This window comes from Bufo bufo, chromosome 1, assembly GCF_905171765.1.
Source record: "Bufo bufo chromosome 1, aBufBuf1.1, whole genome shotgun sequence".
Classification (NCBI taxonomy): domain Eukaryota; kingdom Metazoa; phylum Chordata; class Amphibia; order Anura; family Bufonidae; genus Bufo; species Bufo bufo.
Genome location: NC_053389.1, coordinates 209,023,578 through 209,037,601, shown reverse-complemented (window position 1 = coordinate 209,037,601; position 14,024 = coordinate 209,023,578). Strand labels below are relative to the sequence as shown.

Here is a 14,024-nt window from a genome sequence, read left to right as displayed (position 1 = left end):
GACGTTATTGTTTATCACTTCAAAAATTTGTTTCGGCATGCTTAATGCAAGCGTTTCCATGAGGTGAGTGGGAACATTTCTCCAAGTGGTGAAGACAGCCGCACGAAGACCATCTACTGTCTGGAACTGTTGTCCATTTTGGTAAACTTCCCTTGCCATCCATCCCCAAAGGTTGGATTTAGATCAGGGGAAAACGCAGGATGGGCCAAAAAAGTGATGTTATTCTCCAGGAAGAAGTCCCTTGTCCTGCGGGCATTGTGTACTGTAGCGTTGTCCTGTTGAAAAACCCAGTCGTTACCACACAGACGAGGGCCCTCAGTCATGATGAATTCTCTCTGCAACATCTGGACATAGCCAGCGGCCGTTTGACGCCCCTGCACTTCCTGAAGCTCCATTGTTCCACTGAAAGAAAAAGCACTCCAGACCATTATGGCGCCCCCTCCACTGTGGCGCATAGAAAACATCTCAGGTGGGATCTGCTTGTCATGCCAGTAACGTTGGAAACCATCAGGACCATCAAGGTTAAATTTTTTCTCACCAGAGAATAAAACTTTCTTCCACCTTCGAATGTCCCATGTTTGGTGCTCTCTTGTAAAGTCCAAACAAGCAGTTCTGTGGCGTTCAAGGAGACGAGGTCTTTGAAGACGTTTTTTGTTTTTGAAGCCCTGCAGTCTCAGATGCCGTTTGATGGTTATGGGGCTGCAGTCAGCACCAGTAAGGGCCTTAATTTGGGTCGAGGATCGTCCAGTGTCTTGACGGACAGCCGATTGGATCCTCCGGCTCAGTGCTGATGAAATTTTTTTGGGTCTTCCACTTGACTTTTTTATTCCATAACCCTCAGGATCATTTAAGAAATTCCAAATGACTGTCTTACTGCGTCCCACCTCAGCAGTGATGGCGCGCTGTGAGAGACCCTGCTTATGCAGTTCAACAACCCGACCACGTTCAAAAAGAGAGTTTTTTTGCCTTTGCCATCACAGCGTGTGACTACCTAACAGAAAATGACAATGAATCCACATCTTTGCACAGATTTGGCCTTTTAAAGGCATGTGGTCCTAAAATTTGGATCAGCTGAAAAACAGCCTGTTTCAGTTTAATCGTTATTTTCAATTAATTGAATGCTCATAAAATGTTTTGTCTCACTCTCATTTCTTCTTGTTGCATGTTGAAGCTCTACTTGGAACCTTGTTAAGATCCAACCTTAACACTGCAGAAAGCCACAGCAGTTGGCACTTATGTGTCGTCATCATCCAAGACGTGCTGCGGTGGTCCTCCCATGTACTCATCCTGAAACATAAGTGGCTGGGCATCGGTGCACTCAATCTCTTCCACTTCTAGTGCAGGGCTATGTGGATGGCCCTGGGAAACCCTGCTAGCAGAGTCATCAAAAAGCAGAAGAGTCTGCTCCATGACTGATTTGCAAGGGGGTGAAGGACTGATGGACATGGGCTGCAGGTGCCAACTCTGATCTTTTAGCAGGAGACTGGGTGGGAGATAATGTGAAGGAACTGGTGGCACTGTCAGCCACCCAATCTACTATTGCCTATACTTGTTCTGGCCTCACCATTCGTAGAGCCGCATTAGGCCCTACCAAATAACACTGAAGGTTCTGTCGCCTACTCGCCCCTGAGGAATGTGTTTCACTTGTGCGTGTAGCTGGCACAGATCGACCACATCCTCTCCATGCAACAGGAGCTCCACCAGCAGGACCACGACCGGGGCCACGTCCCTTATTTGATGCTCTTCTCATTCTTTGCAGTTGTAACCGCCAATAGTCAACAATTAAGTTCACTGAGAGTAAGGCAGCGCTGGTGTCATAAAGAGGAAACATTTCTTGAGGTCACACAACAGTGTGCCAGCCGAATTTTATACAACTACTTCATTGTCACAAAAAATGTAAATTTGTCAACTAACAATGTAACTGTAGTATTGACTGGTTGTATTTGACTGTGACAAATGCAGCAAAGGCCCCAGATGTAGGGTCTTGCCCAAAATGGGTGTTTTTTTAAAACCAGAATATAACATCAGCATCTAACGCTTGTATTTGACTGTCACAAATACAGCAAAGGCCCCAGATGTAGGGTCTTATCCAAAATGGGTGTTTTTTTAAAACCAGAAAATAACAGCAGTATCTAACGCATGTATTTGACTGTCACAAATGCAGCAAAGGCCCCAGATGTAGGGTCTTGCCCAAAATGGATTTTTAAGAAAATAACAGCAGTATCTAATGCTAGTATTTAACTGTGACAAATGCAGAAAAGGCCCCAGATGTAGGGTCTTGCAAAAAAATTGAGTTTTTTTTAAACCCAGAATATAATTGCAGTATTTAAAGCTTGTATTTCACTGTGTTAAATGCAGCAAAGGCACCAGATGTAGGGTATTGCAAAAATTGGGTGTTTTTTTAAACCAAGAATATAACTGCAGTATTTAAACTTTGTATTTGACTGTGACAAATGCAACAAAGGCCACAAATGTATTATGTTGCCCAAAATGGGTGTTTTTTTAATACCAGAATATAATAGCGGTATATAACGCTTGTATTGGACTGTCAGAAATGCAGCAAAGGCCGCAAATGTATTATCTTAGCCAAAATGGGTGTTATTTTAATACCAAAATATAACAGCACTATCTAACGCTTGTATTTCACTGTGACAAATGCAGCAAAGGCCCCAGATGTAGGGTATTGCAAAAAATTGGTGTTTTTTTAAAAACCCAGAATATAATTGCAGTATTTCAAGCTTGTATTTCACTGTGACAAATGCAGCAAAGGCCCCAGATGTAGGGTATTGCAAAAATTTGTGTTTTTTTTAAACCCAGAATATAACTGCAGTATTTATACCTTGTAATTGACTATCACAAATGCAAATATGCTTTGCAGGTGCACTGAACTTGCATAAAATGGCCGCCGACGCCCACCTAACTAACAGATGGATAAAAGTAATTTTTCTGTGTAACTGGGCTCAGGGCAGAGTAAAAAACATTGTGCACTGCACCCACAAAACAAAATCACTGTAGATCGCTGAGTAAACAAGTACTTCTGATAACTGATTCTCTCCTATTCTCTCCCTCACAGCAGCAGCATCCTATCCCCACACTAATAAGAGCAGAGTGACGTGCAGCGCAATGTGACTCCAGCTTATATGTAGGCTGGGTCACATGGTGCACTGGCCAATCACAGCCATGCCATTAGTAGGTATGGCTGTGATAGCTTCTAAGGGCACAAGAGTTAAACGCTTGTTGATTGGCTGCTCTGCAGCCTTTCAAAAAGTGCCATTAACTCGCCGAACACCGAACCCGAACCTGAACTTTTATTGAAAAGTTCGGGTTTGGGTCCAGGGTCCAAAAATCCCAAAGTTCGGTACGAACCCGAACTTTATAGTTCGGGTTCGCTCAACCCTACTCCTCACCTCATGTTCTGCGATAATAAAGGTGGGAACATTCTCTGATCTAGTTAGCTTCCCGACCATCCTACAATTGACAGGTAGGAGATAAATGGCAGTATTAACATGGGCTTCACCATAAAAGCGTGCATAGAAAGAATTCAACACAGATACACAGTATTCAACAGTATACAATGCAGTAACACAGTATTAAACAGTCATTGCAAGTTAACCTTTGAAAGGGAAATAAAGTTAATGACTTTGCATAGGAAAAACAGGGGCAAATGTCCACAAATGTCCAGACTACAAAGTATCCCTGCTCCAGGGTACTACATTGCCTTTCTTGACATGTCAACATGTCTGTTTTAATAATTACTTGCATCCCCCATGTAATAACAATTCTGGAGCATCTATTCTTATGACTCTATGTTGTACCATTCCTCTATTGTTCTATTGCACTGTGCTGGGACACCTCCCCCCAATTGGTAACACCCAGCTAGGCCTTTTTCCGGTATGTACCCTGTATTAAGCTGGATTTGCCAATAAACTTGTGTGATTGGCTACTGGCAGACTCCTCCAGTTGTCCACTGTTGATTTTTTTTTCTTAGAGCATTGGCAAATGTGCTGCAAGTGCAAGATGTGCAAGTACTGGGGTTCTTCATCCTTATTGGATTGCAAGGCATCCTACCACTGGAACCACAGGTCCATTCACTTCTATGACATATAACAGTGCTCCATTTGTCCCACAGAAATGAATGGAGCAGTGGAGCAAGACACATACTACCTTTCCATTCACAGAGGGGGACTCTGGGTCCCTATTTCTTGGGATTGTCCTTGCTTTTAATCCCCACCTTCGTGATCCAATATTTATCTCTACAGATGAGCGAAGTTATGGAAAATTAGATTTGGCTGCTTCAGTGAATTTCACAAAGAAATTTGCTTTGTGGCGATTTACTTAATCACAAAGCGCATTTCTTTGTATGTAGTGGGTGCAATGAAAGAGAACTGCGATCGATCCACCCCCCTCCTTGTTGAACCCCCTCAGATGCTGCATTCATCGCGGATCATGGCATCTGAGTCTACCATTTAGACCTTTCAGGTGTTAATCAGGGATAAAAAAATAAAAATATTCACCTTATCCATTTGATCTCATAGAGGCCGTTGTGGCCATTTTGACTGAAGAATCAAAATCTTGCGTGGTCATACAGTTGTGTTCAAAATAATAGCAGTCAGACATCACTATCCCTGATCAATCATTGTTTTTGGTAGCAATTATATTTCTTTATGGCAAATAATTTACTAGCAGGTGTAGTAGAGTAATAGAAACCCAACAGACCCAACAGCCATGACATGCATGATGCTGATTCTCTGTAATTCAATCACTTATTGAAAGGGGAATGTTCAAAATAATAGCAGTGTGGAGTTCAATGAGTGAAAAACAGGTGCCAATTATTGCCCTTATTTAAGGAAGGAAGGCAGCAAATGTTGTACATGCTGGTTACAGTGCATTTCTCTCTGAAATTCTGAGGAAACTGGATCGTTCCAGAGATTGTTCAGAAGAACAGCGTATCTTGATTAAAAAGTTGATTGGAGAGGGAAAAACATATAAATAAGTGGAGAAAATGATAGGCTGCTTAGCTAAAATGATTGCAAATGCTTTAAAATGGCAACCAAAACCTGAAAGACGTGGAAACTACATTCGAATGGATAGAAGAATAGCCAAAATGGTAAGGACTCAGCCAACAATCATCTCCAGGAAGATCAAAGAAGGTCTAAAGTTACCTGTGAGTACTGTTACAATCAGAAGACGCCTATGTGAAGCCAAGCTATCTGCAAGAAGCCCCCGCAAAGTCCCACTGTTGAAAAAAGACATGTGCTGAAGAGGTTACAATTTGCTAAAGAGCACATTGACTGGCCTAAAGAGACATTTTGTGGACTGATGAAAGTAAGATTGTTCTTTTTGGCTCTAGTGGCCGGAGGACAGTTTGTCAGACGACCCCCAAACACTGAATTCAAGCCACAGTACACTGTGAAGGACAATGAAGCATGGTGGCGCAAGCATCATGATATGGGGATGTTTCTCATACTAAGGTGTTGGGCCGATTTATCGCATACCAGGGATCATGGATCAGTTTTGAATACATCAGAATACTTGAAGAGGTCATGCTGCCTTATGCTGAAGAGGAAATGCCTTTGAAATGGGTGTTCCAACAAGACAACGACCCAACACACCAGTAAACGTGCAAACATCTTAGTTTCAGACCAACAAGATTGACATTATAGAGTGGCCAGCCCAATCCCTGGATCTTAATCCAATAGGAAACTTGTGGGGTGACATCAAAAATGCAGTTTCTGAGCCAAAACCAAGAAATAGAGAAGAACAGTGGAATGTAGTCCAATCATCCTGGGCTGGAATACCTGTTCACAGGGGCCAGAAGTTTGTTGACCTCCATGCAACACAGATGTACAGCAGTTCTCAGAAACAGTGGTTATACAACAAATATTAGTTAAGTGATTCAAAAGGACAGCAAAATCGTCAAACATTTTTCAGTTTATATACACTGCTCAAAAAAATAAAGGGAACACTTAAACAACACAATGTACTGCAAGTCTATCACACTCTGTGAAATCAAACTGTCCACTTAGGAAGCAACACTGAGTGACAATCAATTTCACATGCTGTTGTGCAAATGGGATAGACAACAGGTGGAAATTATAGCAATTAGCAAGACAACCCCCAATAAAGGAGTGGTTCTGCAGGTGTAACCACAGACCACTTCTCAGTTCCTATGCTTCCTGGCTGATGTCTTGGTCACTTTTGAATGCTGGCGGTGCTTTCACTCTATGGTAGCATGAGACGGAGTCTACAACCCACACAAGTGGCTCAGGTAGTGCAGCTTATCCAGAATGGCACATCAATGCGAGCTGTGGCAAGAAGGTTTGCTGTGTCTGTCAGCGTAGTGTCCAGAGCATAAGAGGTGCTACCAGGAGACAGGCCAGTACATCAGGAGATGTGGAGGAGGTCGTAGGAGGGCAACAACCCAGCAAGCAGGACCGCTACCTCCACCTTTGTGCAAGGAGGAACAGGAGGAGCACTGCCAGAGCCCTGCAAAATGACCTCCAGCAGGCCACAAATGTGCATGTGTCTGCTCAAACGGTCAGAACAGACTCCATGGAGGGTGATATGAGGGCCCGACGTCCACAGGTGGGGGTTGGGCTTACAGGCCCAACACCGTGCAGGACGTTGGCATTTGCCAGAGAACACCAAGATTGGCAAATTCGCCTACTGGCGCCCTGTGCTCTTCACAGATAAAGCAGGTTCACACTAAGCACATGTGACAGATGTGACAGAATCTTGAGACGCCGTGGAGAACGTTCTGCTGCCTGCAACATCCTCCAGCATGACCGGTTTGGCAATGGTTCAGTAATGGTGTGGGGGTTGGCATTTCTTTGGAGGGCCGCACAGCCCTCCATGTGCTCTCCAGAGGTAAGCCTGACTGCCATTAGGTTACCGAGATGAGATCCTCAGACCCCTTGTGAGACCATTATGCTGGTGCGGTTGGCCCTGGGTTCCTCCTAATGCAAGACAATGCTAGACCTCATTGTGGCTGGAGTGTGTCAGCAGTTCCTGCAAGACGAAGGCATTGATGCTATGGAACTGGCCCCGCCCGTTCCCCAGACCTGAATCCAATTGAGCACATCTGGGACATCATGTTTCGCTCTATCCACCAACGTCACGTTGCACCACAGACTGTCCAGGAGTTGGCAGATGCTTTAGTCCATGTCTGGGAGGAGATCCCTCAGGAGACCGTCCGCCACCCTCATCAGGAGCATGCACAGGCGTTGTAGGGAGGTCATACAGGCACGTAGAGGCCACACACACACTGAGCCTCATTTTGACTTGTTTTAAGGGACATTACATCAAAGTTGGATCAGCCTGTAGTGTGTTTTTCCACTTTAATTTTGAGTGTGACTCCAAATCCAGACCTCCATGGGTTTAAAAAATGTGATTTCCATTTTTATTTTTTTTGTGTGATTTTGTTTGTCAGCAACATTCAACTATGTAAAGAACAACGTATTTCAGGAAAAACCATTTAATTAATTCAGATCTAGGATGTGTTATTTTTGTGTTCCCTTTATTTTTTTGAGCAGTGTAGTTTGTAAAGAAGAATACAACCACTGCTATTTTTTTGAACAGTCTAATATTCACTTTTATTTTATTTTTTAGAGGAACAACACAAATTTATATATTTTTCTTCATGTTTTGATTTGGAATAGAATGTGTAGTGTTCCCAATGCATTTGTGTGTATGGAAATAAAAGCTATTAGAACGATTTTGAGCTTGATTCACTTTTTTAAACACACTGCTTTTATTTTGAACACAACTGTATGTCACCGGCGCGTGAGATCTCACGCGGTAATCTTCCATTAAGATGGCCATGGTGGCCTTTTATCTTTCTTTTCATCAGCATTCACCGCCGTTTTCAGGGAAAATTGATTTGCTTACCGCAAAGCAGGAGGAAATTCGGCCTTGCGGCAAATCAAAGTTTTCCTGAGATTCAGATTGAAGTCAATTCGTTTGACTTCCATTTGCTCAACACTATTTAGCACTTATCACTGTGAACATTTAAATTAGAAACTATAGACTTTCCTATTCTAACCTCTGTAACCAGTGTTTGTTACTACTGAAGGTGAGATATGTCCACCTTCAGTAACTGTAGTATTGGAGTATTACACAGTGGCCATTCAAACGAATAGATAACCATTGTCATACGTACATGCTATAATTATGTCTTGGTACATGCTATGGATTTTTACATATCATGCAACATTTTGGTTTCCTCCCTTTGTGCTTGGTGAGATGGCAACTTGTGTGCATTGATTTGTATAGAGAAGGCCATGCACACATCTGGCTATCACTTGCCATTTAGGCTGTGTTTGAACGTCGAGCCTGGTGGGACATCCACTAATGTGATATTATATTGTGAGGATTTTCCAACTATTGTTGCTAGTTAATAGATAATTTTTCTGCATCTTAACTTTCCTTTGAATATTGGCTTACAATGTGTTTTGTATATTTGTAGGTTCTATGCTGCTGAGATTGCCATTGGACTCTTCTTCCTCCACAATAAGGGAATCATTTACAGGTAGTTTATTATGCATTACAGGGTTTACATTCTGTTCCAATTGAGAAGGGAAGAGAAACCTCTAACATTCATATTAAAACATTACACTCATTCATCAGGTGATTAGTGGCACCTTTACATGTTCAAACTATCAGTGTTTGTACAAATGTTTGTGCCTGATAATTTTTCCCGACAATTGGCAGTGTAAAAGGGCCTTTAGTTAAAGTAGGCACTCGCCAAAAAGTTTTTTATTCTCTGACCTGTTAGAAAAGTGCATGATGTAAATTGTAGTAAAGATAATCTTCTTACCAGTGACTGTATTTGTGAGTTATAACCTCCTTTCTGATCCTCACTGTGTCATGTGACCAACACTCTGATCTCCAACTGACACAGGACATCACTTTATTGTTCATTCCTATGAGACTGACATTGAGGTGCCATAGAAATTACATAGAAAAACTGGCTTCCTTTGAAGAATCAGTGTGTTGCTCACAAGCCACAGCTGAGAATCAGAAAGGAGGTTATAACTCAAAAATACAGTCACTGGTAAGAAAATTACATTCACTACAGTTTACATCATGTACCTTTCTAACAGGTCAGAGAATAGCATTTTTTGGGTGAGTGCTTCTTAAATTACCTAATTTGACATTTCAAAAGATAACATGGACTGTGGTCCAAGATCTAGGCACTCCACTGATTCCAGAAAATATACAGTGGCTCTTTATCAGAGCTGTAGAAAATTAAAAGGGACAGACATCTCTGAGAAATAGCATCGGGGGTCCAAAGGCCTCACAGAGTACCCCAATAACAAGAGTGGCTATATAATTGATAAACAAAGCATCATACTAGGTGCATAATGATGCTGCAGTGCATGGATATATTGGCTGAGCTGATTGAACTTGAAAAGACCAGCACTCAGGTTGTCCATAAAACTTCAAATCTGTATTCCAAATGCGTTAAGAATGACTTCTGCATTTGAAGCTACTAAGAACTCTCATTCAAAGTAATCAAAATAAAAAATTAAAAATGTAAAAGAGGCCACAGCTTTAAAAGTTATAAATGAAACAATCATGTTCTTTCAGTACTTATTAAAAGCTTTAACCCTATATTTCTCTTCGGCATCATAGTACATTGCAGTGGGAAGGTAATTAACATTGATGGTCAGTTCGCACTGTTCGCCAGCGAACACATGCGGACTGCCATCTTTAGGTAAGGTAGACTCACCCGTGCGGGCGATGGACAGGTAAGCCCTTACCTGTGCCTGTGTCGGGAGCCGGTCTGAAATCGAATGCAGTTACCTGGAGCAGGCAGTTCCGAGAACAGCAGCCGGGGGCCTTCATCAGGCTGTTCTCGGAAACTGCCTGCTCCCGGTGACTACATTTGATTTCAGACCGCTCCCGGCACAGGCATAGGTAAGGGCTTACCTGTGCATCTCCGGACGGGTGAGTCTACCTTACTAAAGATGGCAGCCTGCATGTGTTCGCTGGCAAACACTGCGAACTGACCATCACTGGTAATTAACAATTAGCTACATAATATTATGGTGCTTTGATGGAGCGGGCTCAGTAGCTGTGTCCTTGCCATCAATTGCGGGAGTCAGTAGGGATGCACAGCTGGCACCTCGTTCTAACAGCCAGGATTGGAGATAATACCAATCCCGGTCATTTAGCCTCTTAGATGCTTAAATTAATGACCGGGCCTTACAGTTGTACCATAATTAGCAAGAAAAACTGGCATACATTAGAGTACAAAACTAAACAATCTTGTAGCTAGCATAAATATTATATTCTCAAGATAGGTCATCAGTATCCGATCACTGGGGGTACAAAACCTCTTCAGCCTCCAGTGCAGGAGCTAGCTCTTGAATGGAGCAGAAAGGACAGCTCAGTTCAGAGTGTAGTGGCCGTGATGAGTTACTTCAGCTCATCCTCCAATGAAGTGAATATGAACTGAGTAACTCAGCACAGTCACTACTATTTCAGCACAGTTGTGTTTCCTGCATTTAAAGTGACGAAGAAGGCACCACAATTTTGTAGAATTGCTGCCACTTTGCAATTTCCAATTTGTTCTAGCAACTGGCAAGGGTTAGAGTCATCATTGGACATTGCCGGTATTTTCTAGCAAGAAAACCCATACATTCTAAGTTTTTTGCATTTTACTGACTTGTCTCAAACCATTGTTTTAGGAATCCTTTCCAGCTTATGCAACCCAATGAATGTTATTCTGTGATAGAGATAAATGAAGGTTCAGTACACATTGTAAATGAAATGTGGAGGGGCACTCGCTAGATGGGAATCGGTAATAAAACACTTGCATAAAATGATCGCATAAAAGAGTTATTTAATACTCTATATATAGTAGTACATAAATGCTAAAATGACATAAAACCAGCAATATTCAAATATCTGACGTTTAGTGGTGTAGCTAATTGGAATAAAAATCTTGCTGAATGAAAGAAGGTTAATAACAGCAGGATCGTAATCCTAAATGGTGTATTTGATGGAGGGTATACTCCTCTTCAATTCAGGTACACGGTATCTAATAAGCAGTACTATGATGGTACATTACTGCTCCTGAGCTCTCCGGTTATCGGTTGTGGAAGTTCCTTAGTTTGGCTTACCCAGCGCGGCGTCCCCGCGTGGTTTCTGAGTCAAACGTAGCGTCTCACGTGACTCTGCAGCCGGTTCCTGAAGTTGGTCTTCAGTTTCCTGTGTCCTAAATTCCCTCCGCCTCCGCTACTATTAACTTGGAGGTAAAGATATCGACGGGAATGTGGCATCAAATGTCCATAAATAAATTAATGAGCAAAAAGTCTAATGTCAAGCACCAAACGTGTTTCAGGGTCTACACCCCTTCATCAGTGGCTATAACTTTAGACTACTTGTATGGGCTTTATATACCCCAAGGTCTTTGGGATAATAGGGGTTGTCATAAATCCTGGAACCGGATTCGGTATTATGTGAATAAATCTCAAGTTCATTTGCAGCCCCTAATAAACATATGTATAGAAACTCCTAGGCATATATAATACATTTGCACAAATAATCATATATTAATTACCAAATACATAAAATTGATAAAATTTAAAAACCGCATATATAACGCATAAAAACCATCTTAATCCAGGTTTGGTTTCATATTCATATTCAATTGTTGTGTGGATTCAGGGGGAGAGTCCTGTAGGGAGGTGAGGTCAAAGTGCTGGAAAAAACAGCCTGACTTTGACCCCAGATCACCGCAGGACACGCCCCATATTTATAGGAAGCCGAATAATTCGATTTCGGCATTGAGGCCCTTGGGGCAATAGTGAGTCAAACTCAAAAATTCTCCTTGATTCTTGTCTGGACATATGCATGATATGATTGCCCCCTCTCCATGGGCGTTTAACTTTTTCCAATGCACAGAATCTGAGAAAAGATGGATTACAATTATGGACTCGCTTAAAGTGACTAGAGAGGGAGCGTAGTTCATAACCCTTTTTAATATTAGAGATGTGTTCTGACACTCTTTTCTTTAACGTTCTCTTTGTCCTCCCAATATATTGTTTATTACATGTACACTCAAGAAGGTAGATCACATCTCTAGAGTTACATGTTAAGATGCCACAACAAAATACACCATTAAGGATTACGATCCTGCTGTTATTAACCTGCTTTCATTCATCCGGATTCTGTCTACCATACTACCTATGGGACATAGCGGGCTTGTGCAATATCTATGGTAATATACTACCATCAAGCGGCATTTTTGTGGTTATATGTGGTGATTGCAGACTTGTGAGACATACGGGGGGTCTGCAAGATTTTTACTCCAATTAGCTACACCACTATACGTCAGATATTTTAATATTGCTGGTTTTATGTCATTTTAGCATTTATGTACTACTATATATAGAGTATTAAATAACTATTTTATGCGATTATTTTATGCAAGTGTTTTATTACCTATTCCCATCTAGCGAGTGCCCCCCCCCCCCCACATTTCATTTATTATTGCTTTCTTTGTGACGGGCGAGTCCAGTGAGGTGTGCACCCATTTTCATTGTGCCCATTAGGTGAGCCACCGAATCCATTTTTTCAGTACACATTGTGTTGAGTGTGTATATCTGTATACTATGTGTCCTTCAGAGAGGTTTTTTTTTTAACGTACCAGTATGTTCTGCTAACATATCATGGGCCATTTACTTCAGTCCCTCTTAATATGTCTGTTCTGAATGCAGAGACTTGAAGCTCGACAATGTCATGCTGGATACCGAGGGACACATTAAAATCACTGATTTTGGAATGTGTAAAGAGAACATTTTCAGCGGGACCACTACTCGCACATTCTGTGGACTCCGGACTACATAGCACCAGAGGTAATTTATTGCATGTCTATAAATCTGTCTGAGCTTCTCCAACCTGGACTTGTAGCTTTATCTAGTTATTTACTGTCCTTGGGTTTATATCATTCCCAACATTCATAAACATCAATCTTAGATTAAGAGGACAGAAAAAGATGTTTGTTAGTATTGCTGATACTGTATGCTCTCTCTCTCTCTCTCTCTCTCTCTCATTCTCTCTCTCTCATTCTCTCTCTCTCTCTCCCTCTATATATATATATATATATATATATATATATATATATTCAGTGCCGTTTCTAGGGGCGGGCGGGACGGGGCGCTGTCAGAAAGGGGGGCGCCAGCAGGGGCGCCCTCTTGTCGTTTCTCTGCCGTGCGCAGTGCGCCCTGCCTCCCTCCCTCTGACATCTCGCCTGACCTGCGCCCGCGTGCCGGCCCGAGTCCTCTCACTCTTCCGACAGTGCGGGTGGCACTTACTGACGTCACGCGCCTGCTCCTCCCACTAGGTGGCGCAGGCGCGTGACGTACAGTGAGTGAGTGAGCGCTGCACTGCCTGCCTGTTACCGCCCGCCCTGAGCCCCTGAGCAGTGCTGATGCCTGCTGTGAGGTGAGTGATGGTCTGGGGTGGGGGGGGGGGGCATTAATTACAATGGGGGGGCATTAACTACAATGGGGGGGCCACTGTGGGAGACATGAAAATGGGGGCCACTGTCACTGTGGGGGACATTAAGTTTAATAAGGATCACTATGGACATTATTTAGAATGAAGGCTGCTGTGGGTGACATTATAACTATAATGTCTGATAGGCCTAGTCCTGAGCTGAGTTATATTGCCCTGCCCATGCCCTGTATAATAATGTACCCATCCCTGATACCCCTTAGTTATATTACTCCGCTGGTGTAATATAACTAAGGGGTATCAGGGTACATTATTATACAGGGCAGGGTAATATAACTCAGGACTAGGCCTATCAGACATTATACAGTTATAATGACAACCCACCAGCAGCCTCCATTCTATATAATGTCCATAGTGATCCTTATTAAAAATAATGTCCCCCCACAGCCAGCAGTGCGGGGCGGGCGGCGGCGCTCACTCACTGTACGTCACGCGCCGCATGACGTACAGTAGTGAGGTGAGCCACCGCCGCCCGCACTGCCTGCCTGTTACCCGCCGCG

At 42.7% G+C, this 14,024-nt stretch overlaps 1 protein-coding gene across 1 annotated transcript in view; it reads left to right on the top strand.

The window, feature by feature from the left end:
- PRKCG (protein kinase C gamma) overlaps positions 1-14,024 on the top strand; it is a 634,337-nt gene that overhangs the window by 551,030 nt on the left and 69,283 nt on the right. Inside the window, 3 exon segments of the mRNA XM_040434717.1 lie at positions 8,465-8,527; positions 12,726-12,838; positions 12,841-12,863. Of these exon segments, the coding sequence (XP_040290651.1) occupies positions 8,465-8,527; positions 12,726-12,838; positions 12,841-12,863 (199 nt within the window).